At 60.6% G+C, this 25,303-nt stretch overlaps 6 protein-coding genes across 7 annotated transcripts; 4 read left to right on the top strand and 2 right to left on the bottom strand.

Moving 5' to 3' along the window:
- Positions 1 to 460: 460 nt before the first annotated feature.
- Positions 461 to 1,324, top strand: JDV02_002603 (uncharacterized protein; the record flags this gene model as incomplete). The annotated part of the gene is made up of 4 exons (XM_047983646.1): positions 461 to 632; positions 768 to 829; positions 1,007 to 1,105; positions 1,211 to 1,324. The coding sequence occupies 4 exons, from the start codon at positions 461 to 463 to the stop codon at positions 1,322 to 1,324; spliced, it is 447 nt and encodes a 148-aa protein (XP_047839618.1).
- Positions 1,325 to 2,285: 961 nt separating this feature from the next.
- JDV02_002602 (uncharacterized protein) lies at positions 2,286 to 6,489 on the top strand. Its single transcript, XM_047983645.1, has 3 exons — positions 2,286 to 2,850; positions 2,917 to 3,431; positions 3,481 to 6,489. The coding sequence occupies exons 1-3, from the start codon at positions 2,560 to 2,562 to the stop codon at positions 6,272 to 6,274; spliced, it is 3,600 nt and encodes a 1,199-aa protein (XP_047839617.1). The 5' UTR covers positions 2,286 to 2,559; the 3' UTR covers positions 6,275 to 6,489.
- On the bottom strand, positions 6,390 to 8,234 carry JDV02_002601 (putative secondary metabolism biosynthetic enzyme). 2 transcript variants are annotated; one of them, XM_047983643.1, is made up of 4 exons: positions 8,196 to 8,234; positions 7,129 to 8,092; positions 6,623 to 6,929; positions 6,390 to 6,517 (listed from the first exon to the last, which is right to left on the bottom strand). In XM_047983643.1, exons 2-4 carry the CDS (start codon positions 7,485 to 7,487, stop codon positions 6,428 to 6,430), a joined length of 756 nt encoding a protein of 251 aa, XP_047839615.1. In that variant the 5' UTR covers positions 7,488 to 8,092; positions 8,196 to 8,234; the 3' UTR covers positions 6,390 to 6,427. The 2 variants fall into 2 exon arrangements, with proteins under 2 accessions (XP_047839615.1, XP_047839616.1); XM_047983644.1 differs by having other exon boundaries at positions 6,390 to 6,929.
- Positions 8,235 to 8,992: 758 nt separating this feature from the next.
- On the top strand, positions 8,993 to 11,786 carry JDV02_002600 (uncharacterized protein). The gene has a single exon (XM_047983642.1). The coding sequence runs from the start codon at positions 9,054 to 9,056 to the stop codon at positions 10,275 to 10,277; it is 1,224 nt and encodes a 407-aa protein (XP_047839614.1). The 5' UTR covers positions 8,993 to 9,053; the 3' UTR covers positions 10,278 to 11,786.
- Positions 11,787 to 14,433: 2,647 nt separating this feature from the next.
- On the top strand, positions 14,434 to 17,503 carry NRC2 (serine/threonine protein kinase, AGC). The gene is made up of 4 exons (XM_047983641.1): positions 14,434 to 15,607; positions 15,670 to 15,969; positions 16,026 to 16,407; positions 16,468 to 17,503. Exons 1-4 carry the CDS (start codon positions 14,710 to 14,712, stop codon positions 16,853 to 16,855), a joined length of 1,968 nt encoding a protein of 655 aa, XP_047839613.1. The 5' UTR covers positions 14,434 to 14,709; the 3' UTR covers positions 16,856 to 17,503.
- Positions 17,484 to 25,072, bottom strand: JDV02_002598 (putative PKS/NRPS-like protein biosynthetic cluster; the record flags this gene model as incomplete). The annotated part of the gene is made up of 1 exon (XM_047983640.1): positions 17,484 to 25,072. One exon carries the CDS (start codon positions 25,070 to 25,072, stop codon positions 17,639 to 17,641), a length of 7,434 nt encoding a protein of 2,477 aa, XP_047839612.1. The 3' UTR covers positions 17,484 to 17,638.
- Between the last annotated feature and the right edge of the window lie 231 nt (positions 25,073 to 25,303).

Below are 25,303 nucleotides of genomic sequence, written 5' to 3'. Positions count from 1 at the left end.
GCCTCATTCTCGGATGCGGTGTGCATTTGTCATCTGATGAGTGGGAAATGGGGTCAGCGTCTGTGTATGTACTAACCACTAAAGTTATTAACGGTCGTGCAGTGGTATGGCAGAAGTGGTAGTAGTAGTAGTAAGTTAGTACGTAGTGGTGGCAGGTAATGCTACGTACGGGACATGGGGACGGAGTACGCGTGAGGCGGATGCTGCCGGCTGGACAGCTGCTAAGCCTCGACGGATGACAACTTTGCGGAGAATGGCTGGATCCCTGTGTCCTGCGCGGGGGAGAATGACATGTGTACATATGTAAGCCCTACCTAATGAGTAACGAATTGCTATTAAAGCAACAACGACATCATCACTCCCGTGTCTTTGATCTGATGAAGCGCAACGCGTGATAACAACACCACCACCAACAACAAGACCAAGAACACACACGTGGAACCCCCTTCTTTCCCGCAAAATGACGACGAAGACGACAACGACAGCTGAAGAGAAGCGCTACGGGGAGTACGACGGGGGTTGCCACTGCGGCTACATCAGCTTCTCGTTCAAGCTGTCGCCGCCGCTCGACGAGTACACGGTGCTCAACTGCAGCTGCTCCATCTGCCGGCGCCTGGGCTATCTCCTCATCTGTGCGTTTTGCCTCGTCTCCTCCTCCTCCTCCTTCTCTTGCCCGACGACCCGAGCTGCCTCCAATGAAAAGTCCCTCCCCCTTCCAGTGGGGGGTACTCTTCGCTGATCGCTGTTGGCGTTCGAAATGGTTGTAGACCCGCCGTACGAGGACGTCACGTGGCACAATGGATCCAAGGAGCGCTGCTCGGTGTATGAGGTGAGTTTGCGGCACCCTCGCTCTCAGTCAGTCAGTCAGTCAGGTCTAGAGGACGGACCAGGACGAGTATGCTGCTGTGGTGGTGGCGCCGAGGAGGAACCCGCCGGGATGTTTTGGGACACTTGACGAGGACGAGGAGCGCCATGATTGCTCACGTTTGTCTTCTCTCCTACGCAGTTCAACACAAAAACCAAGGGCCAGCTCTTCTGCCCCAAGTGCGGGGCGAGCATCTGCATCGACTTTCGCGAGCGCGACCCCAAGACCTACGGAATCAGCGTGCGTATCACCACCTTTTTTCTCTCTCTCCTCACTCCCCGAACAGAACAAGAAGGAGGCCACATTGGCTCTGTACGGGACGTCAATTGACGAGAATGGACACAGGCACGGGCCATCAACGGCATCGACCTGGACAGGCTCAACTACCGCAAGCTCGACGGCGTCAACAAAGTCGGTCCCGCGGGGGACCTGTCGGGCCAGGAATATAAGAGCCAGTAGTAGCAGCAGCAGCAGCAGCAGCAGTAGTAGTGATGCCGATGGCCTCGACGCGGGCGTGTCGGTGGTACTACCACCAGCAGTAATAGGATCTTGTACGCGCGGCTCAGCCGAAGGGGCGATGGCTGCTGCTCCTAGCTACTACTATATGATGCAGGCATCTTGGTCGGTCCTTGCTCAGACATTTAAGCAGACGACGACGACGACGACGGTGGGTGGTGGTGGCGATGGTGGTGTGGCTGGCAGCTTGGGTCGCACCGGCCATGCAGGGAAACTGCCGATGGGGGATGGGGAGTACCAAGGGTACTTGGTAGTTACGTGGATCGCGATCTGGTGGAGAGACGGCGCGGCGGGGCAGCCATGTACGCAATCACGGGCGATCGTCAAACCCAAAATGTGCTGCCCTTTCGCCTTGACTTTTTGCGAAGGCGTGCTGCTGCCCGTAACAGTTCTGTAGAGCTCATGGGGAAGATGGGCGTAGGAGAACGAATGACACGCGCAACGGACGGACGACTGACTGGCTGGCTGGGAGTGCAGTATAGCTGTCGAACCGCAAGGCAACCGACACAGAGGAGGAGGGCAAGCACTAGGTAGAGAGAGAGACAAAGGCATTGAGGCCAAGACGAGGCTCGAAACGGATCGCCGGGAACCCAGCTGTACCAGGGCCCGTTATTAGTGGGCTCCAGCAGCGACATTCTGTTGCCTCAAGCGTCGCCTGTGTTACAAGATGGCCAACCGTTGGTCCCCCTCCGGAGCTTTTGGAGCCCGGCTGGTACCTCGTCTGCCATGCCGTTAGGCCCGCAGCGGCTTGTATCCCCCGGGCCCCGGCCCTGCGAGCCTGGCACCACAGCTAGGTACCTACTACGTCATCGAGCTCGCACGTCTTGGATAGCTCCCACTGGCGCAAGCAAGACGGGAAGGAATGATGTCGTTCTGCTTGGGCGCCTGCCTGCCTACAAACGCCGTCGATATTTCTTGAATCGGGCGGGCCCTCAGGTCAGATCTTGCCATCTTTTCTTTCCCTCCCCCTTTCCTCCTCTGCATGCCCATTCACAGGCGTGTCCGAGCCAGGCGCACCCTCGTTCCTCCACCGCGCTTCGCAACCTGGGCCCGCCTCGTGTAAGTGAGTGAGAGAGTGGCGATTGAGTGAGTGACAGATACCCTACAACCACCACCACCGCCGCCGCTGCAATCGCACGTTGTTCCCCGTCCCAGAAGGCGACGGAGCTCCCGGCACGATGAACGTCAACGAGCATGTGGTGCCCTCGGGGCAGCACTACAGCGGGCGCAACCGCGTGCCCAACATCCAGCAGTTCATGGAGCAGCTCGACAAGGAGAAGAAGGAGCGCGACGCCGCAATCGACGCCGACCTCGGCAAGAACAAGCAGAGCAAGGAGGTCAAGGACCACAAGAACACGGAGAAGCCCACGCGCAAGGACCTGCGGACCGTCCGCGACCCCGTCACCGGTAAGGATGTGGACATTCGCGACGCCCAGATGGACTTTAAGGAGGCGGCCGACAACCCGCAGGTATGAATGGAACCCCCCCCCCAGCTCCTGAAGCCAAGAGGTGGAAGCGCGCTGACGCCCTCGCAGATGTCAATTCCAAACGAGAACCTCGGCAAGCAAACGACCGCCAAGGTCTCCTCGAACCAGTCTGGAGAAGAGTACCGCCGTGCCCAAGACATTCTGGCGCCTCCAGACCCCGTCCAGGAGGGCGCCACATCAGACGTGCCCATCCGCAGCGAAAAGACGTCGGTGCTCTTTTACAAGACGCCCTCGGTCAGCTACGAGCCCATGTTTGCCTCTCTCGAGCGCAAGGCAAATATCCTCTGCCTCGGCATCTTCATTGCCATTGTCTTCATCGGCAAGTTCTTCGGCGGCAGGCTCCTGGGACTTGTTCCCCTCGGCTTTTGCGTTGCTTCCGGCGTCTTTCTCTGGGTCAAGGACGTGATCCGCCAGGGTCGCGACGTCGAGTGGTCCAGCGAGCAAGAGCGCGGCGAGACGGCCACGGTCAATCTCATCCCCGAGTCTGTCGAGTGGATGAACACGGCCATTGGCATTGTCTGGGGCCTCATTAACCCCGAGATGTTTGCTTCCGTGGCCGATACGTGAGGTCATCCCAAAACATGATTGATCGACAGTTGCTAACGTTCGCAGGCTGGAAGACGTCATGGCCGCATCTGTCCCCGGAATCATCGAGCACGTCCGAGTCGCCAACATTCAGCAGGGAAACAACCCCATCCGCATCCTTAACATGAGAGCCCTGCCCGACTCGCACGTGCAGGACATCAAGGACGAAATTCACAAAGAAAATGAGAGAACAATGGACCCCAACGAGCTCGCCGCCGCCGAGCAAGCCGGCTCGTTTTACAACATGGAAGTCTCTGTGGCCTATCACGCAAAACCATCCGGCGAGGACGTCGCCTCCAAAGCCCGAAACATGGGCATGCAGCTCGTCTTTTATCTGGGCATCAAAGGACTCTTTGGCGTTCCCTTGCCAATCTGGGTAGAGCTGATCGGTCTCGTTGCGACAGCACGAGTGCGACTCCAGCTCACCCCTGATCCACCTTTCCTCAAAGCCGTGACGTTCACTCTTATGGGCATCCCCAAGGTTCAAGCCGGATGCACGCCCATGGTCGAAAAGGGCGTCAACATCCTCAATCTGCCCCTGATTTCCAACTTTGTCAACTGGGCCATCGGTGCGGCCGCGTCCATGTACGTGGCGCCAAAGAGCATGACCATTGACATGAGCAAGATGCTCCAGGGCGACGACATCAAGAAGGAGACGCTGGCAATGGGCGTCATGTTCATTCGCATCCACAAGGCGACTGGCCTCAGCAAGCAAGACCAGAGGGGAAGCAAGGGCGGCGGTTCGGATCCATACATTACCATCAGCTGGAGCAAGTTTGGAAAGCCGCAGTTCTGCACCCGCGTCATTCAAGATGACCTCAACCCTGTCTTCGAGGAGACCTGTGGCCTTTTGGTCACCAGCGACCTCATCATCGCCGACGAGCAGCTCTCCATGGAACTGTGGGACAGCGACCGCTCGTCCGCCGACGATGTCGTGGGCAAGGTTGAGCTCAGCATCCAGAAGCTCATCCAGCACCCTGGAAAGATGTTCCCACAGGTATCGAAACTCCGTGGCGTCAAATCTGACAGCAGCATGCCCGGTGAGCTCCACTGGGAGGTCGGCTTCTTCGGCAAGACGCAGTTCCGCAAGGCGCTTCGTACTCAGGGTCAGGACATTAAGCTGCCCAAGGAGCTGGCCGATAAACCTGAGTTCCAGGAAGACAAGGGCACCATTGAGTCGACGGAGGAGGATGCCGTCGTGCACACACCGCCTGATCCTCTGTGGCCCTCGGGCGTCCTCAGCGTCGTCGTCCATCAGATTGTCGGCCTGGAACTTGCCAATGTCAAGGGGTCCGATGGAAAGCGAAAGGGTAAGGAGTACGAACCGGCCCGGCCAGAAGCAGGTGAAGTCAAGGAGGAGCAAGGACGCAAGCTGCCGAGCTCGTACTGTACGATTCTTGTCAACGACGACCTCGTTTACAAGACGAGGACCAAGGTCGTCTCCTCGCAGCCCATCTTCAACGCCGGTACCGAAAAGTTTGTCCGCGACTGGCGGTCCTGCGTGGTCACTGTTGCTGTGCGCGACTCGCGCAATCGGCAGCATGATCCCATTATCGGCGTTGTGCCCCTGAAGCTGTCCGATGTGCTGCAGACGAGCAGCGAGTCCACCAGGTGGTATCCTCTCGACGGCGGCATCGGCTTCGGCCGCGTCCGCATCTCTCTGCTCTTCCGTTCTGTCGAGCTGAAGCTGCCCCCGCCTCAATTGGGCTGGGACATTGGCACGTTTGAGTTCATATCCGACACCATTGCCCTGACCAACTACGCACCCGGCAATCATGTCAAGTTGAGGCTGCGCACCGGCGGATCTTCAGCTTCGGTTAAGAAGCACTTTTCGAAGAAGACAGAAAATGGCATGGAGATTAACATTACGGGCGAAGACGGACAGCACCGAATGCGGCTGCCTGTCCGCCACAGGTACCGATCGCCGGTTTTCTTCGAGCTGTACTCTGGAGGGAGTCGCAATCCCGACGCATACGCCGCGGCCTGGCTCCTGGAACTCACCGACGGCGAGGAGCGCGACTTTGATCTTCCCATCTTCAAATGCGACAACAGGCTGCGACTTTCGCAAAACTACATCACCCAGGACAATTACAAAGAGATTCCTGATATGGACATTGAGGAGGTTGGCCGCATCAGGTTCCGGGGCCGCTTCTCTGCTGGCACCGACACCGACCACATCCGCTTCGTCAGCGACAACGACTCCCGGGAGACGATTGAGGCTTGGGAGGCTTGCTACGCCGAGGGAGTGCGCGAGCAAGAGGTCCATGCAGAGGTGCCGCCTTTGGTCCAGAAGCTGCATGACGAGTCGTTGACGCACGGCCGCGACGTGCTCGCCCAGGCAGACGAAAAGGACAAGGAGAAGTGGCTGGCCAAGGACGGCACGGACTGGAGCGGCGCGTTCGGCAAAGACCCACGGGAGCTCATGTCTGCAAATAATGCCAATCCCGATAGCGAAGAGTACGATGAGTTTGACCAAGACGACGTCGACGAGGATGAAGACAGCAGCAGCAATCCCGATCTCGGCCTCCAGGATGGTTACTCGGATCAGAGCAGTGACGCTGGGCGGCGGTCGATGGACACGCAAGGGACGGGGGGCACAAGCTCGTCAACTCAAAGCAGCAGCAGCAAGAACCCCATCAAAGCTTACAAGGACTACAAGACGCGCAGCCGCGACCTGCATCGCAAGCACAGGGGGTTGATGCAGTGGCGGCCGATGCGCAACGCGCAGTTTGCCAAGGACGAGGCCAAGTACGCCGTGAGAAAGGTGACGAAGCTGGGAGCTCTGGACGGGCGCCAGCCGGATGTTGAGACGGAGGTCTAAGCAAGGATGTGATGGATTCGGTCGATGAGGTACGATACTTGGTGTTTGTTTGTATAGCCGGAGACTGAAACAGTTTGCCACATATTCACAATTTCAGGTTCGAGACATGACGATACGTCATTGCTTGACACGTGTTTATTGAGTGTTTGTAACTTAGAACTTTTCAACGTAGGGGCGGAGGTCCAGCTCCTGTGTAAAGGCAGATCTATGCTGGGTGTGCAGATGCCAGTAGCTTTCAGCAATCTAAGTAAACCTGTGTCAGCATCCGCGCGCAACGTCGAGGGCAAAGGGAAAGGGAAAGGGAGAGTGAGAGAGAGAGAGCAGTGTGCGTGCGCGCGCAAGGCTTACAGCTTCGGGCTTGATCTTGCCGTCGTCGACGCCCCCGTTGGCGACGCGGTCCTTGCCCCAGGGGGTGTCGATGCTGCCGTCGACGATGGCGAGGGCGACGTGGACGCCGCGGGGGCCGAACTCGCGGGCGAGGGACTGGGCGAGGGCGCGCTGGGCGAACTTGGCGGCGGCGAAGGAGGCGAAGCGGGCGCTGCCGCGGACGGAGGCGGTGGCGCCGGTGACGATGAGGGAGGGCGGGTGCGGGGAGGAGGGGACGGCGGCGAGGAGGAGGGGGATGGTGCGTTGGGCGAAGTGGAAGAGGCCGTAGCTGTGGTAAGAGAGTTTGTGAGTAAGTGACGGACGTACAGATGGAATATTGGAGAGAAGGGACAAGCTCGAGTGACAATTTGTGTGTGTGTGTGTGTGTGTGTGTGTGTGTGTGTGTGTGTGTGTGTGTGTGTGTGTGTGTGTGTGTGTGTGTGTACGGGATAGTGAGAGAGAGACAGAGAGCCAAGGGCGCAACTCACGCGCCGGTGCCGAGGCTGGCATCGAGGTCCCCGACGGTGAGATCGAGGAACGGCTTGACGGCGAAGCCGGCGTTGGCGTTGTAGACGGCGGCGGCGAGGCGCGCGCCGGGGAGGAGGTCGGACTCGACGGAGGCGAGGGCTGCGTCGAGGGCGGCCGGGTCGGCGACGTCGGCGGAGAGTCCGTGGGCGACGCCGCCGGCGGCGCGGATCTGGTCGACGACGGGCTGATAGGAGGCGGGGGAGCGGGCGAGGAGGACGACGGGGTAGGACCGGGCGAAGCGGAGGGCGGCGGCGGCGCCGGTGCCGGAGCCGGTGCCGGCGATGAGGGCGTAGAAGGCGGCGGAAGGGGCGGCGGACATGGTAGTAGACGTGTCGTGTGGTTCTGTATTATAGCGTGCGGTTGGGTATAAGGGTGATTTTGTTTTTTGTTTTTTGTTACTTTTCCTTGTTACGTATCCCGCGGTGCCGGAGGCTTGATGGTGGATGAGGTTCTGGGTTTGGGCGTGAGAGCGCGGATGATGATGGACGGACTTTGACGGTGTGATTGAAAACTGCGGCGGAGGGCGTTGGGTTATTTATCAATCAATCACGCAACTGAGCAACGACGTGGTACAAGAAAGAAAAGACAACGCGGGGATCTACGGATGGATGATGATGAATTGTAATCACATCCCGGAGGAGGTGCCATTTTGATGTCACAAAAGATTGGGGTGCGTTGACGCCATCATCGGGACGCGCTCTCGTCCCGGGATCCACGGCAGCGATGACGGGGCGGGGCTTATAAAGCAAGCATGGCGGCGCGTCTCTGGGCAGCGTTGCGGCTATCTACAGAATGCAGTATACACGTTGTGTGTGTGTGTATGTGTGTGTGTGTGTGTGTCCCGGATGGCGCCATAGATGGTGGGTGTGTGCGTGCGCCATGGCGACTTGCTCTGTAGGTGCGTGAGACAGGTAGTAGATGTGCCTGACAGGGAGGGCCATCACGGTAAGTAGATGCTGTCTTGTCATTTTTCTCGCGGCGTGGTGGACATGTGCATGATGGGTCTTCATGCGCAGGTACTACCCACTTGCATCTTGGAAAGCTTGGAGCCGCGAGACGAGTGAGGGTGATGAGTGCACGAGTTGCTGCTGCTCCTGCTGTACGAAGGTCACTTCACTGCCCGCGCCGGACGGTGTGCGGGGCCGCTGAGGCGGGCGTTGAGGGTCCTATATGCCGCCCCGCCGGGGCCGGAGGAGTGAGTGGGAGGGAGAGCCGCCCCACTGCGGCCGTAGTCGATGCGTACTTCGTAGGTTAATCGACAGCCTGTTTCGATGGGAATAGGAGGTGACGGGCTAATTTTGTTGAGCGGCTCATGTTTGGGAGAAAATCTCGTGTGCATGATGGCGCTCTTTCATCCCACTCGAGTTTCTTGCCTACCTGGTAGGTACCTACTAGTCTGTACAGGCAGCAAGTACAGTATCCGTACCTAAGCAGGTGCTTCTTCGTAAGTTGGTACATGCACGCCCTCATCATGCGCCTGGTAGATGGGAGGGTAGGGGGAAGCTTGGCAACTATGCAATTCAATGCAGTCTTCTGGAGCCATGACGACCAGTTCAAATGGATCTCTTATTACGCAGCAGCTGGTGGTGGTGGTGCTGTCACTGCTGTGCTCTGTCCACCCAAGCTAGGTACCATATTTCAGGTTATGTACGAATGGCCCCACTTTCTGCTTGGAGCGGCCAGCAACGTCAAACGCCAACCTTTCAAGTTCAGACCTCATCCACCACCACCACCACCATTCACGAACGTCACCTCTCATCGCCATCGTGGCCACTAACCGCCGCGCGCACACACGCACACACAAACACACGCGCTTCATCGTGCGGCCGCACCTTGTCTACCCCCGAGCTGTTGCGGCCGGCTCGGCCCATCATCTGCCCTCACCATGTCAACAACGCCCAGCGGCACCGACGCGCCGCCGCCGCCGCCTCCTCCTCGCGATATCCGGTCCTTTTTCACATTGCGGCCACAACAACCTTCACAGCAACCACCGCCGCCACCATCACAGTTACCGATGCAGGACCAAGACCATGACCACTACCACCACCAACACCACCCGTGGCCCAGATCGCGCACGCCCACGAAGCGCTCGTCGCCCACGGGCAGCTCCGACGACGAGGACCCGCTGTCAGGGGGCTCCGCGCGAGGCGCCTTCAGGCTCGCGCCACCCGCGTCTTCAGCGACGTCGCGCATCGCCGTCATGCTTCCAGCCCCGTCCGCCGCTAGGGCCCTCTCGCCAGGACGACCCGTCGTGTCGGACCTCGTGCCGCGTCCCCGCCCCCACGGCGGCCACCCCTCCGCCGTCAAGAAGGAGACCCCCGTGCCGCTGCCCCGGATGCCCAACTTGAACCCCGCCGCGTCCACGTCCGCGCCCGTGCTGCGTGGTGCTCCTCCAGCCAGCGTTGGCGGCCGCGGCAGGCCCAAAGGCTGGAAGCCCGGCATGTCGTACTCGGTCATGCGCGGCAACGAGCCGCACGGCTCCGCGGGCCGTCCCCGGTCGGCTAAGCCTAGGGTCGGTCCGGGGCACCATTCGTCGCTGCCACCAGGGACCGTCATTAGGCGCCGCGGGCGGCCGCCCAAGGCCCCCTCGCCGCCCCCGGACGCCGTCTACCGCAGCCTCCGGCCGCAGTTTGTCGACTTCCTCTGCGAGTGGGCCGGCTGCCGTGCCGAGCTGCACAACCTCGAGACCCTGCGGCGGCACGTCTGGGCCGTCCACGGCCGCAGCGAAACCTGCCGGTGGGCCAAGTGTGCGGCCCGGGATCCCCCGGCGACACTCGCCACCGGGGACGAGCTCCGTCGACACGTCGACGAGGCCCACCTGGTGCCATTTGCGTGGCACATTGGTGACGGGCCGCAGAACTGCCTGGCAAGTCGGGAAAGAAAGGGGCGTCGCGGCAGCGAAAACGACGATGACCACGGGCGGGTGCCAACTTTTCTGCTAGACCGCGATGGGAACCAAGTCACGCCATCGGTACAGGGGCAGCAGACGGAGGACCTGACTACGTGGAGGATCAACCGCCGCAAGCTCAAGGACCTGCTGATAAGGAGGAACGATGCGCTGCCGGACGAAGACTCGTCGGATGAGCCGGGAGACGATGGGGACGGCTGAGCATGGCTCCGATGGGGCTGCGTATTAGATGTATATGTTATATATATAGAAGCATGCCGGCAGATGGTGCAACGCGTCCCCAACCCGTTGCAGGATTCCCCATAAAACGTCAAGACTCCGGCCCCCCCGGGTGCGTTGCACCTCCCACGGGGGCTTTTGTACTTGCCTTACCCGTCATCCTGTCCATCAATGGCCTTGTCAAGCCCGCCCGCATGCCGACCACGATTTGTCCCCAAGTGCCGACGGCGGGTCCACCGATTTTGTTGATAAATCTCAAGTGGAGTCATCGCCGGAAGTACGTGCGTAATGTCCGTAATAAGCCACCACGAGGTGGCGGACGCCGGCGGGGCTCTCGCCTTTGCCCCCTGCGCGTGCTCGGATCGTGCTGCCCCGAGCGTTGCAAACCCCCCTAGCTTCTTCTCCTCCGTGGCAAGCGGGGGAGGGACAGGGGGGCTGTGACGACAGCAAGTGACATCATTTGTCAAAGCCCGCTGCCTCGCGCGACGGATGTATATTCATTACAAAGTGAAGCAGACGCTCATGAACGTGAGCGAATGGCTCGTCTGTAGAAGGTGGTGTGTGGCCATGCGGTCGTCGTTAGGATCCATGGCCCCCCCTGACCCGTGGCGCCGCATCTGTTCACGGACGACCCATGATCACGCAGGGCAGAGTGGGTGCACGTATACTGTAACTCACACCGTACTGTCCTGTACATACGTATGTCTCCTGCACTAACTTAGTATGCTCTTCCACGCATTCCTGCATTGCCCTTGTCCGGCATCTAGGGGAAACGGCCTAGGTCAAGGCAAGCAATGGTTCGTGTGCGAGGAAGGGAGGGAAGCCAAGATGCGTTCTGGGCTGCTTCTGGAGCGAATGCCAATGGCTGCTCTCTGGACTTGCCTCTGTGACAAGGGGCAACTACGTGCATGGCCCCTCCGACTGTACTGGATGGATGGGGGGACAAGGTGAATGGACGGATGGATGAGGGGGTGGTTGGTGATGGTGCCGAGTTGGAGATACGAAGTAGTATTAGATGCTACTTCGTACACCGGCATAAGATTCTGTATTAACTACGTTAGATATTAATTTGTAGGCGGGTATAAGTTCCTTATCAGACGTCCTGGGCCACGGCCGCAATTCCTCCTCCGATCATCACAACACCCACAAGCCGGCAGAAAGCACAAAGCAAAAGCATACACATCATTAAGACAAGCAACTCTATAAGTGCACCACATCTATCTATCCTCTACCACAGTTCGGATTTTCATAGGCAGACATATGTGCATATCCCGCCCCCTTTGAGACACGATCAAGAAACATGGGCGAGTGTAAAATGTGTACTTCGTAGAGGGACGGGCGTCGACGGTGGTTTTGAGTGTGGTGTTTGTGGCGGCAGTGGGAAAGACGAATGATGCCGCCGTGCGTGCTTGCTGTTGATGTGGAACTCTGGATAAACTCTTGCCGCGTTGCAAAGAAGAAAAATGCATGGTTCTTTCTCATGCCTCCCCCACGCCGTACGTGCGCATGACCTAACGTCTCGACGTAACCTCGACGAGTTCTCCTTTGCACAGACGGCTTCAGCCCCCCCTTCTGGCGCTAACTTGATACTGTACAGTACGATACGATCGTGTCTTATTCTACCATCCTTCGCTACGAACAGTACTGTACTTCGTACTATACTTGACGGACGAGGGAGAGGGCGGGTGGGGCTGGACTTTTTGTACGACGTGGGATTACCAAGCATAAAGACACCCGAGCAGGCAAGCTGGCCAGGCCTGTTGTTTGTTCGCGCCGGTGATGATGATGAGGAGAGGAAGGAGTGGTGATGGCGCGGTGTCAAGTCCGTATCTTGGCTTGTTCATTCCTTTTGGCGGCTCAGCTCAGCCGCTCCTTCCGGCCCGGGGCGTGCCCTCTGGCTGCTGGGGGGTGCTCGAGAAACAGCACGCTGAAGAGTCCCAGAGAGAGAGAGAAACCTCGACTACTTCGTAGGTGTAGTGCTACTGTTATTACTACTAGGGAAGCCAAGGACCCTCGATGGACGTTCCATGGACGCTGCTAGAGGTAGAAGACAGCGCACCTGTTAGTGGAGTCCTGCCAAGGTACCCAGTGCGTGCTGGCTGCCCGGGCACATCCGCCACCGCTCGCTCCATCGATGCACATCCAGAACTAACAGGACGATGCGGCTCGCTGGAATGCAACTACTCGTCTCCCCAGGCACCGAGGCCGGTCGCTACAAAAAAAAAGACCGCCGTGCACACGACCCCGGTTTCGTCGCGCGGTCGCAGCGCATTGTATTTCGTCGCATCGCATCGCATCGCAGGCAACAGCAGCAGCGGCCATGCCCGTCCGTGGTGTACGGTAAGAAGTGAGGTGGCCTTTCTCCTCCCGCTCCTGAGTCCTCCATCACCCACGAGGGCTCGAGTCATGTATGTGCCCGTCCGCGTGGCCATCGCACTCGACCGGTCTGCTTCCTGCTGGTGGAACGAGAAGTCTCCGTATCTGTCTGTCTGTCTGTCTGTCTGCCCTGCCCATCCCAGCCCTGCCCGTCCTTCTGTCTTGTCTTGCATCGGCCCTGTCAGCCGGCGTTGGACCCTCACCACCCAAAGAAACATTTACAATCCCCCACGTATCAACAACCCTCTTGCAACCACCACCACCACACCTCCACGCCTATATATGCATGGCATGATGCATGCAGGCACCCTGTTGCAGGCCGTACGCACTTTATTTGTGCGCCTCTATTCTTCGCGCAGCCGGGGCGAGCAGGTGTTGGCGCGCCCGCAGCGGCGACCGCCTGAACCTCACTGTCGATAAATGTGGCGTGGGGGAGGGGCTGCTGCCCCCGGCGCCGTGGAAGCCGCCTACCTTAACTACCTTAGTACGTCGTTAGCCGGTCCCCCCTTCTAGGCCTGGGGTTTAGTAAGTTATTTTCGCTGCTCAAGGGTTAGCGCGCAGCCACTGGGGAACCTATTGTGCTGCTGGTGCGTCGATGGGCTCATTGGAATCCTGAGTCCTCCCTCTTGTCTTTCTTACCCCACCAACGGTGTACGTGCAACGGGTTACGTGCAGCGGGTTATCCGCTGAACGGGACGGGCTCGGGGCCCTGTCTCGCGCGCGGCGGTCCCATGTGTGATGAGCACTTCAGAGAGGTCTGCGTGCTCTGCACGAGGCAGAAAAACCCCCCGTCTGCAGCGGGCTTGCCGTCCCATCCAGAGAGACTAGAGTGCTGCTGGGGGGTCCTCCTCGCTGTGCGCCATCGACGCCCGTCCTCGCGCGGCCCACGAGCGGAACGCCAAGCGGGGGAGGAAGAGGCGGGGAAGCGAACCAACAACGGCCGGGTGCCGTCGCCGCTCTCCATTCGTTTGACCACGGCCGGCCACAACCGAAACGGTTTGTTGGCCTGAATTGTTTAGGCAGGTGAGGCAATATACCTAGCACATACATGTTTTCTCGAAGGATTCGTTTGGCATCAGACAAGCAAGTGCAAGCCTGCGGCGGCAGCATGTGTGCCTCGGCCGCATCGGACGGGAGCTGAGGTCCCAGCGGAGGGGGTTCTGAGCGTTTGAGTTCCAGCGGTCGCCGCACTGAACCCGTCGTCGTCTAGGCCTCCTCCACTGCTAGGCTACGGGCTCCATTGAGACTGGAACGTGTTGCGGTCTACACCCAGGGTGCGCGCGGCTTGACAATGTCCAGGCGCCTCAGCCCCGTTCGGGCACCTCACGGATGTCCTAGCGCCCGAACCGTCCACCGTGCCCGCTGTTCTCAGGTACCTACACCCACTGTGCCTCCTGGCTAAGGGTACTACGAGGTACTACTAAACTTAGGTGGGCCCCCATCAACTGGAACCCGTGTTCCCTGCGTGCTGCGCTCGACCGCCACCCGCCCAGCCCCCCCTGGCGGGACAGTCTAAGCAGGGCGAGGTACCATCTTAGGCAAGGTACTTGTGAACCTGCCTCCAGGCAGCGACGACACCCGCCCAAGAAGCACAGCATTCGGGCTACCGCATCAGTGGATTGACGGCAGCACAGGTACCTGAGGTATGGAGTACTTTGTCCCGTTGGAACAGTCCACAAGCCCACGCCCCCCGGGCTCCACGTTGTCGTCAGGCAGTCCGCCATCGCCCGCCTCCTCCTCCTCCACCCTCCACCCTTCCGCCCGCCACGAGAGGCTGACCTGATCGGCCTGGCAAGCAACCAGCTGACGCTTCCTCACCACTCAACTCTCGCCCGCCCGTTCAGCCATCCCCGCCATCCTCCCCCCCAGCCGCGACTCTGCGACCTCAATCCATCATCCGCCTAGAAGCGAGCGCTCGCTCATCCCATCCCTGACTATCCCTCGTGCTGCTGCGACGGACGGACCATGGCACCGGCTGCTTGATCGCTTCTCCCTGCATCGAGCGACAGACATCATCGTCATCCCACCACCACGAACCATGCCGTCCAAAACGGCCAACGGCTCCTCCTCGGGCGGCGGCCAGGTGAGCCACAGGCTGCGCAACTTCTTCCGCATAAGCAGCACCGCCAGCAGTGGAAGCAGCGACAAGGACAAGGAAAAGGATAAGGCCAGCAGCTCCTCGACGGGCAATGGGCTCTCTCTCAATACGGGCAGCACCGCTGGCGGTGGTGGCGAGCTACCCGGCCCCAAGCCCTTCCGTCACACAAAGTTCTTCAGCAACACCGTCGGCCGCCTGCGCGCCCACACCGTCGCCAGCGAGGGCAATCAGATCGAGGAGGCCCTGAGCCCCACGGCCCACGCGAACCCCTACTTCGCTCACCAGGGCCAGCCCGGCCTGCGACACCACAACGACGGCTCCGTGCCCCCGAGCCCCCCCGACACGCCGCAATTGAAGATCTCCGGCCCGGATGGAGCCGCCGCCGCCAACGAGCAGGCCACCAACGAGACCAAGGAGGAGCTGGCCCGCCGGTTACGCAGAGTTGCTAGTGCCCCCAATGCCCAGGGCCTCTTCGCAAAGGACGAGGCCAAGGCCGCCGCCGACGGTGCCGACGGCCACCGCCCGGCCACCGCGGAGCTGGGCAAGGACCCTCTGGTCCAGAACGCCGAGTCGGGCTCTGTCGGTCTCATGGAGCAAAAGGTTGAGGCAGCCAAGGCCAAGTCCCTCGGCCTTCCCACCGAGGACATCCTGGCCGCCCTCCCGGCCCCCCACACGGCCCTGGCCTTCCGCAGGACCTACAGCTCCAACTCCATCAAGGTCCGCAACGTCGAGGTTGGGCCGTCGAGCTTCGACAAGATTAAGCTCATCGGCAAGGGCGACGTCGGCAAGGTCTACTTGGTGAGGGAGAAGAAGAGCAGCAGGCTATATGCCATGAAGGGTGATTGCCACCCCATTTTCGCATGACCATGCCCCCAGAGGTGCTAATGTGTTGCCGATTAGTTTTGAGCAAGAAGGAAATGATCAAGCGCAACAAGATCAAGCGAGCCCTCGCCGAGCAGGAGATCCTGGCCACGAGCAACCACCCGTTCATCGTCACCCTATACCACTCCTTCCAGTCCGAGGACCATCTTTACCTATGTATGGAATACTGCAGCGGCGGGGAGTTCTTTAGAGCTCTCCAGACCCGTCCGGGAAAGTGTATCCCCGAGGATGACGCCCGATTTTACGCCGCCGAGGTGACCGCGGCGCTCGAATATCTCCACCTTATGGGCTTCATCTACAGGGACCTCAAGCCCGAGAGTTGGTCTCCCCCGCCAAACGCACGACTGACTGCTGGTGACTAATTGATTGTTTAGACATCTTACTTCACCAGTCCGGCCACATCATGCTTTCGGACTTTGATCTCTCGAAGCAGTCGGACCCAGGCGGCAAGCCGACCATGATTATCGGCAAAAACGGCTCGAGAGCGGACGCCCTGCCCCAGGTCGACACGCGGTCCTGCATTGCCAATTTCAGGACCAACTCCTTCGTTGGTACCGAAGAATACATTGCCCCCGAGGTTATCAAGGGCAGCGGACACACGAGCGCTGTCGACTGGTGGACGCTGGGCATTCTCATTTACGAGATGCTTTACGGCACCACCCCTTTCAAGGGCAAGAATAGGAATGCGACGTTTGCAAACATCCTGCGCGAGGACATTCCCTTCCCCGATCACGCTGGGGCACCCCAGATTTCCAAGTAGGTTGATCCTCCATTTTGCGGGCCCCTGAGACAAGCCGCTGACGACTCCTGATTCAGTCTCTGCAAAGCATTGATTAGGAAGCTGCTGATCAAGGACGAGAACCGCCGGCTGGGCGCGCGAGCGGGCGCCTCCGACATCAAGGCGCACGCGTTCTTTCGCTCTACGCAGTGGGCGCTGATCCGCCACATGAAGCCGCCAATCGTCCCCCACCCTGGCCGAGGCATCGACACCGTCAACTTCCGCAACGTCAAGGAAAGCGAGAGCGTGGACATTAGTGGCTCCAAGCTCAAGGGAGTGCCGCTGGACAGCGGTTTGGCGACTCCCGGAGCCGAAATCGAAGACCCGTTTGTCGACTTCAACAGCGTGACGCTCCACCACGACGGCGATGACCACCACCACCACCATCAGCACATCAATCCCCGGCACATCAGCGCCTCGTCATAGGCTGGCGATTTACTTGCGCGAGACAGTGGAGTCGCAGGATCCGGACACGGCCTGGCGCAGTGTCTCTCCGTTTGAAACCACGATTCTGCGCATGCACCGACGACGCTCGTCGCTCTCCGCCTCCTCCGAGGAGCCGGCATCTTTTTTTTTTCATGTCTCGCAAACTGCATTTATGGCATCGCGAAGCTCTCATTCCCTTGGAGCCATGGTCACGCGCAGCGGGCGGCAATGGGGTGGCCGGGGTGTTGAAGCCCTCTGATGATGGTTCTGTTTTGGCGTCGCGCGGACGAACGACGGGGACGCCTCGATTGTCTTGTCCGGTATGGCTCATGTTTTTTCCTTTCAAAAGCGGCGTCACATTTGGTTCGGCGTTTAAAGGGTCGGGGAGGGAAGAGCAAGTTTGATGTAAACTGTCTGTCACCAGTCCATGAGAGATTACGTCGGAACTACAATAGAGCCAAGGATACTTTGTGCGAATACGACATGCTTAGCTTTTTTTTTTTGACGGCGGACGCCCCACCATGAAGTATCCCGTGAGGAGATGCGAACAAGCGAGCAAAGGTTGCTGCTGTCACAGCACTCGTGATCCCTGGGCGTCTCGTTGCGTTGTACGCACGATGCTGTCTCAACCCCTTTTTCCCTACCGCCCCCCCTCCAACAACAACAACCTGCGTCCCACACTCTAGTGGCAATACTAACGCCTGCACTTCTCTGACGCTCCTCCTATTTGCTTCAGGCACCAATATGACGGCATTGCGTCGTCCACGGGCTCCTAGCTTAACTCTAGGCCAGCGTTGCTGACGGCACCGCGACTGTCGCCCACGTGCTCTCCGCCGCGGCGAGGATTCCCCCTCGAGAATCGGACACCTCGGCTTTGACAATCGTCTTCTGCCCTCGCACGCCCGCCAGCCACGCCGTCACGCACACCACCTCCTCCATCGTGGTCAGCGGAGCGAGGTACTCGATGCTGAGGGATGCGGTGACGTTGATGTTGGTGCTGGTGCCGCCGCCCTGCTGGCGCTTGCCGAGCGCGGCGTTGAGCTCGTTGACGGCGCCGAGGCTCTCATCGAGGAGCGTGGCGATGAGGCCGCCGTGCACCATGCCCGGGAAGCCGGATGTGCCGTCGCCGAGGGCGAACAGTGTCACGACGCGTTGGATGGGCCGAGAGGCGTCCGCTAGGTGGGCGGCGTCAGAGGGGCGGAAGAGGCAGAGCATGTGGCGGAGCGGGGGCGGTGTGTTCTTGTTCATGGTGCTGGAACATGCCTTGTTGTTGCCATGTTTTCCGTTCTCGCTTCGGTGGGACAGCGTGCCCCCGATGAACTGGTCTCGTTCCGGGCTGGAAGGGTTGAAGCCAGGCAAGACGAAGCCGATGGCTTGGCCGTGGCCGGGCAACAGGCCAGTCGTGGGCGAGGATTCTTGCAGGAGGCGCGAGCACCAGGCAAGGGTTTCGAAGTAGCTCCAGCTCGAGGCAAAGAGCTGAGGAGGGGAATGCGGCGGCACAAGGCCGAGCGCAGGACAGAGAAGGCGGCTGTTGGGGGCAGTTGTCGATGGAGAAGAATCACTCGGGACATCTTGGCTGTTGTCGCTACATGTGGGAGCGGGAGTGGGCGGAGGGGTTGACGCGCCTGTCGTCTCCGTCGCGCTGGACGTTGGGCTTGCACGGGCTCCGCGTGGGATCAGGGAGAGGAGGAGCTCGGCGAGTGCCCTGACGCTCTGGTAGCCCAATGTGGTGTTTGCCGGCAGCGCGAGCCCCGTCAGGGCAGCCAACTCGTTGCGCGTCAAGACGGCCGTCAATGAATCCAGCCCCATCTGCTGCAGGGGCAGGTCCATGTCCACATCTTCGGGAGACAAGAAGCCCAGGTTCTTGGCCACTGCGGACCGGACCGCAGCCAGCATCAGGGCGGCGCGCTCCTCGTCGGTCGCCGCCTCGTGCAGCGTGGTGCGAGTGGCCGACCCGTCGCACTGCCGGCTTTCTCCTCGGCCTTGACGTCGAGCGGCGCGCTTTACGTCCTCATCACCACCGTTTCGGCCGGACCCTATGAGCGATCGGAGCAGGGAAGGCGATTCCTGGGCGCCGTCCTGGTAGTACGCCTGAAGGCGTTCGACGGAGAACGCGGCGGCGACGGTCAGCGCGTGGCTTTCGCGCGCCGACACTGCCAGCCCCAGCAACTCTAGGCCCTCTTCAGGGGAAAGAGCATCGAGACCCGACTGGGCAAAACGAACACGGGATGATGGGCTTATGCGCGCGGCCATTCCGTCACCGTCCCACAGGCCCCATGCGATAGCGGTGGCCGCCAGGTTCTGGGCACGGCGCGAATACGCGAGCGCGTCGAGGAAGGTGTTTGCGGCGGCATAGTTGCCCTGGCCCGCGGTGCCCAAGATGCCGGAGACGGACGAAAACAGCACGAAGAAGTCTAGGTCCATGCCGCGAGTCAGGCGATGCAGATGCAGTGCCCCAAACGCTTTGGGTGCAAAGGTGGCGTCGCAGCGCTGCGGCGTCAGAGCCGCGAGAACGCTGTCGTCCAGCGCGCCAGCAGCGTGGATCACCCCTCGCAGGGGACGGGACTGGTTGAAGTGGGACATGATGGCCTTGACGCCATCATGGTCGGCCACGTCGCCGGCGACCAGGGAGACTCTGGCGCCGAGCCGGGCCAGATCGTTGGCAAGCGACGTTGCGCCAGGGGCAGCAGCACCGCGGCGAGACACAAGCACCAGATCGCGGATGCCGTGCGTGCCAACCAGCCACCTGGCCACCCGCTGGCCGATGCCTCCCGTGCCTCCCGTGATCAAGACGGCGCCCTCACGGCACGGGAGTCGCGTCCCCGTCGTTGTCGTCGGCGGCCCGTGGTGACGTCTTACTCCCGACAACGACGGGGCACGGCGCTCCATCCGGGGAACAAACACCAACCCACCCTTCCGCAAGGCGCACTCCGGCTCGTCTGATAGGGCCAAGGCGCTGGCGAGGCCGTTGATATTAGCCTGCCTCTCGCTCAGGTCGATGAGACGCAGGCGCAGATTCGGATGCTCGCTCCGGGCAGTGCGCATCAGGCCCCAGAGGGGCGCCGCCGCAAGCCCCTGGACGGCGCCGTCGTCGTCGACGCCCGTGCCAACCGCCTGCCGTGTGATCCATACGATCGGCGGGGCGAAGGCGGTTCGTGCTGCGTCCTGAAGCTGGGCGAGCGCCAGTTCGGTCAAGGTTCGTACATCTTGTTGTATGTGCTCGGTATGTGAATCCCACAAGCAGATCACGCCGTCCAGATGTTGGGCGTCTTTGAGATGAGAGATGTGGACCAGCCGCGGCAACACTGGCGATAATGATGATGGTGATGGCGATGATGTTGGCGATGCTGATGAGGAGGGGGATGACAGCAGAGCCAACGACACCTCCTCGGCCCATGCCACCTCACCATTCGGGCAGAGCAAGCCCCAAGAACCGCTGAGAGGGCTGACGATTTCGTCTCCAGTCTTTATCTGATGCCAGTTGATGTCGAACTGGAAGCGCTGCGGCCCATCTATAGCCGGGCTGCCGGCGTCGCCGACGTCGCTGCCGGAGCATTTTTTCGGGGCACTCGCCGTCCTTTTGATGCTGGCGGTGCCGTTGCTGTATGAAGACCGCTGGAAGGAATACGTCGGCAGCTCAACACGTCGGCAATCAAAGGGGCGGAAGTAGCCAGGCCAGTCGACAGGCACGTGCCGCACGTGCAACTGGGCGAGGCTACCCTGAATGAAGTCGGCTGCGTCCTCTTTCTTCGGCGCCAACGAGCACAACCACGCAATTGAGTTGGCCACATTGGCATCCTCCACACAGGCGGCGCCCATACTGCACAGCACCGCCCGCGGGCCGAGTTCCAGGAACACGTCGACGCCCTGGTCGACCAGGGTTCGGATCCCGTCGCTGAAGCGGACTGGAGCGCGTGCCTGATGAGCCCAGTAGCTGGCTTCTCCAAGTTGGCCGATGTGCGCGACCGCGCCTGTGACGCTGCTGACGATGGTTGTTTGCGCAGGTTGAAAACGCACCGTTGCGGCGGCTCTTGCCAAGCAATCCAGCGCGCTATCCATGTGGTGGGAGTGGAAGGCGTGAGAGACGCCGAGCTTGGTGGACTTGCGGCCCTTATCCGCAAAATAGGCTACGAGACTGGCGAGAGCATCGACATCCCCTGAGGCGACTGACTGGGTGGGCGTGTTATGGCTCGCAATATCGATCTTGCTATGCAAGCCCAACGTCGCAATCGCGTCGGTCACCTCGGACGCGTTGGCCTCGAGCGACACCATGCCACCACCGCCGCTGTGACCGGACAGAGGCTGCATCAAGCGCCCACGCTCTGCTACCAGACGGCAGGCGTCGTCGATTCCCATGATACCGGCTACGTGGGCGGCGGCCAGCTCGCCGACGCTGTGCCCGAGCACGATGTCTGGCCGCACGCCCCAACTCTCCCACAGCCGCCACAGGGCCACCTCCAGCGCGAATAGGGCCGGCTGTGCGTATTCGGTGCGCTCCAGGAGCTCGGAAGCCTCACTGCTTGGATCTGCCCACATGACTTGGAGCAGAGGCGCGTCGAGATGTGTCTTGAACTTGTCCGCGATGGCCTCCAGCGACGCGCGGAAGACGGGATACTGGCCGGCAAGTCCCTTGCCCATGCCGGCCCACTGACTGCCCTGGCCCGTGAAGAGCATCGCCACGCGGGGCTTCTTCCTCTCACTCCTCAGGCTGGATGGGGATGTCGCGTTGTTATAGTCTATGCCGCCTCCAGACGCGTTTGCGAGCTTGCAGAGCAACTCTGCCTTGTCCTTGGCCCTCAGCACCAGCCGATGTTTGAAGTGGTTTCGTGTCGTGGCCAACGAATAGGCCACGTTGCCCAGGGCCCGATGTTCGTCCTCGTCGCCGCCTTTGCTGCTCATGAGGTGTCGTCGCAACTTGTCGGCCTGGTCACGCAACGCCGCCTCGCTTCGTCCCGACAGCAACAGCGGCAGCACGCGGGGAAGCGGAGCGGACTGTGCGCCCCGGAGAGACGGCGGCGGCGGCGGCGGCGGCGGCTCCTCGATAATGGCATGTGCGTTGGTCCCGCCGATGCCAAACGCGCTCACGCCCGCCCGACGCCGCCGACCGCTCTTGTTAGGCGGCCATGGTTGTTGCTTCTGCACGGGAGCCATGCCTACGGCCTCCCAGTCCACCTCGCGCGTGGGCACGCCGTTCACGTGGAGCGTCGGTGGCAGCGAGTTGTGCCTCATAGCCAGCATGACCTTGACCATCCCGACCAGGCCGGCCGCGGCCTGCGTGTGTCCGATGTTGGACTTTGCCGAACCCACCCACAGCGTGCCGCTCCGGCCATGTTCTTGGATTCCTCGATCCTCGCCAAATACCTCACCGAGGGCGCCGGCCTCGATCGGGTCTCCGAGCCTGGTGCCCGTCCCGTGCGCCTCCACGTAGTCGATGTCACCTGGCTGCAGCCGCGCCGCCGCCAACGCCGTACGGATGAGCCGTTGCTGCGCCGGTCCGCTGGGAGTTGTGAGGCTGGCGCTGCTACGTCCGCCGTGGTTGACGGCCGTGCCACGCAGCACGGCATGGATTACATCGCCATCACGTTGGGCATCGGATAGCCGCTTCAGGACGATGGCGGCGGCGCCTTCGCCCCAGCCCGTGCCCTGCGTGTCCGATGCGAACGCTCGGCAGCTCCCGTCGGCCGACATGCCGCCCAGTCGACTGAACTCAGCGTGCAAACCCGGCGTGAGCATGAGGGACACGCCGCCAGACACGGCCATGTCGCACTCGCCTTGCCGGAGCGCATTGCAGGCAACGTGCGTCGCCACCAGGGAAGACGAGCATGCCGTGTCGATGGTCATGGCCGGCCCCTCCAGTCCTAGCACGTATGACACACGACCGGACAGCGTGCCACCGGCGGTGCCTGTGATGGAGTAGCCCTCCAGGCCAGCACAGTCGTAGCCGTGTTGGTAGGCCGCGATGCTACTCACGCCGACGAAGACACCGGTCTGGCTCCCACGTAGCCGCTCCGTTGTGTAGCCGGCTCGCTCCAACACCTCCCAGGACATCTCCAGCATCAGAGCATGTGTCGGGTCGAGAGATGCGGCCTCCCGCGGCGAGATGCCGAAAAACGGCGCGTCAAACATGTCAATGGATGGGATGAATCCTCCTCGGCGGCAGTAGGAGCCGTTTTGGCCGGCATCATCATCATCCCATCGACCCTCGGGTACATCTATAATCGCGTCTACTTCTTTTTCGAGCAGGGTCCAAAAGTCTTCTGGAGTGATGGCGCCGCCAGGAAGCCGGCATGCCATTGATATTACGGCAATATCTTCGTCTCTGGCTTCGTGATGGTTGGTCTGCCCGCCGGGCTGATGCAAGTTCCCCTTATTTTGCTCCTTTTGCATGCCTCCCCCTATATACGATGCCAAGGTCCTGACAGTGTAGTGTTCGAAGAGTTTGGCTGGCGATACGGACCGGCCGAGAACCTGTTTTAATTTCGTCTGTACGCGGATCACGCGCCCAGAATCGCCTCCAATCTCAAAGAAGTTGTCGTGGACGCTGATTTGGTCATGGCCGAGGATGCCAGACCATATGGCAATTATCTGGTTTTCCAAGTCGGCATCGGGCGTCGAGTCAACCATCCCCTTCGCAGCCACTGAAGAAGCTGGCACAGGATCTGGAAGTGCCTTGCGGTCAATCTTTCTATTCAGCGTCGCCGGGAAGGCATCAAGCTCGACAAAGAACGCCGGCACCATATAGGCTGGTAGGCGTGCCGAAACCCACGGACGCAGCAGCCGGTCCAGCGCGATTTCGGGTCTGGACTCCGGTGCATCTGCGGTCATGCGCACGCAGTAGGCGACCAACCGGCCATGTCGACTGATGACGACCGCCCGAGACACGCAGTCGTGGTCTGTGATGACGGACTCGACCTCGCCCGGTTCGATCCGGTGGCCTCGGATCTTGACCTGGTCGTCGGCTCGGCCAAGAACACGCAGCTTTCCCGGGGACATGAAGCAGCCTAGATCACCGGTGCGATACATTAGGCCCTGGTGGAATGGGTTGCTGATAAATTGAGACTTCGTGAGCTCTTGCTTGTTGCGGTAGCCCCGAGCAAGGCCCGGCCCGCCTATGTATATCTCTCCAGGACTCCCCAACGGCACCGGTGATAGGTCTTCACCAAGCACGTAAAGTCGATAGTTGGCTATGGGTTTGCCGACAATCATCTCCTCGCCTCGGACGACGTTCCACGCCGTTGCATGAACTGCCGCCTCAGTCGGACCGTATAGGTTCCACATCTGATCGCCGCAGTTGAGCAGATCGTCGGCCAGCTGGCGGGAGAGCGGCTCGCCAGCGGACAGCATTTTGACGAGTCTAGGTTCTCCGCTCCAGTCTGCGTCAATTAGCATCTGCCATATTGTTGGAGTGCCCTGCATCATGGTGACTCCATGCCGCCGCATGAGCTGTAGTAGTGCACCCGCGTCTCTGACGTGGTGTTCCTGAGCCATGACTACCGTCGCACCGCATGACAACGGGAGAAACAGTTCTGGGACTGCCATGTCAAAGGAAATTGTGCTGACTGCCAGGAGCCGGTCGGCTTCACTGCATCCGGGCTTCTGTTGCAGAGACAGAAGCATATTGCAGACGGCCCCATGGCTCATATCGACGCCTTTAGGCCGGCCGGTGGAACCAGACGTATACAGGACGTATGCCAGATCTTCGGGCTGCACATCGACCCCGAGGCTCCCGCTCCCGCTCCGAGGCGTCGAAGGCATACGAGCCGTTATCTCGTCAATGTTTAGGCAAGTGCCTTTCCATGCGTCCAGAGCAGCACATGTGCGGGTGCTAACGACGGCGAGCTTGGCGGCAGCGTCGTTGAGCATGTAGTTGATGCGCTCGGCGGGATATGTCGGGTCGACGGGGACGTATGCAGCGCCGGTCTTCATTACTGCTAACAGCGCCGCAACGAGGTGGACCGAACGACTCAGGCCCACGCCCACGACGTCTCCCCGTCCGATGCCCTCTTCGATGAGGATGTCGGCAAGTTGGTCTGCGAGGCTGTTGAGCTCTTCATATGTCACTGCCCTGTCGCCGCAAACCAGGGCAGTTTTGTCGGGATGGCCGCCAGCGGCGCTCTCGACGAGCTGATGCACGCAGTGCCCCAGTGTCGAGGCATCGTCGGTGAGATTGAAGTCCCCAATCGTGGTCCGGTACTCTTCTGCCGAGAGGACGGTCATGTTCAAGGTACGCCACTTGGGGGGTGGTCGAGTCTCTGGGGCCTTCTGCCAGAGAGATACTAGACGGCTCTGGCGAGTGTGAATGGCCGTCACGATATGAGCTTATAACACAAGACACCACGAATTCACGACCTCTTGAGGTGTACAAGTCGACTACGTTGCGAGTCTCTCTTCAAGGGCATGCAGTGAAAACCATCAAAGCCGCATAATTCAGCTCATATGCACGGCCTG

The sequence above is a fragment of the Purpureocillium takamizusanense genome, chromosome 2 (genome assembly GCF_022605165.1).
Source record: "Purpureocillium takamizusanense chromosome 2, complete sequence".
Taxonomy (NCBI): Eukaryota; Fungi; Ascomycota; class Sordariomycetes; order Hypocreales; family Ophiocordycipitaceae; genus Purpureocillium; species Purpureocillium takamizusanense.
Note: the sequence above shows the minus strand (reverse complement) of the source record. Positions and strands in the feature narration are given on the sequence as shown.

Coding starts and splice junctions, on each gene's coding strand:
- JDV02_002602 (XM_047983645.1), top strand. CDS start 2,560: ATGAACGTCAACGAGCATGTGGTGCCCTCGGGGCAGCACTACAGCGGG. Junction 2,851..2,916: donor AGGCGGCCGACAACCCGCAG/GTATGAATGGAA, acceptor ACGCCCTCGCAG/ATGTCAATTCCAAACGAGAA. Junction 3,432..3,480: donor TTTGCTTCCGTGGCCGATAC/GTGAGGTCATCC, acceptor TAACGTTCGCAG/GCTGGAAGACGTCATGGCCG.
- JDV02_002601 (XM_047983644.1), bottom strand. CDS start 7,487: ATGTCCGCCGCCCCTTCCGCCGCCTTCTACGCCCTCATCGCCGGCACC. Junction 6,930..7,128: donor GCCAGCCTCGGCACCGGCGC/GTGAGTTGCGCC, acceptor CTCTTACCACAG/CTACGGCCTCTTCCACTTCG.
- JDV02_002600 (XM_047983642.1), top strand. CDS start 9,054: ATGTCAACAACGCCCAGCGGCACCGACGCGCCGCCGCCGCCGCCTCCT.
- NRC2 (XM_047983641.1), top strand. CDS start 14,710: ATGCCGTCCAAAACGGCCAACGGCTCCTCCTCGGGCGGCGGCCAGGTG. Junction 15,608..15,669: donor CAGGCTATATGCCATGAAGG/GTGATTGCCACC, acceptor GTTGCCGATTAG/TTTTGAGCAAGAAGGAAATG. Junction 15,970..16,025: donor CAGGGACCTCAAGCCCGAGA/GTTGGTCTCCCC, acceptor TTGATTGTTTAG/ACATCTTACTTCACCAGTCC.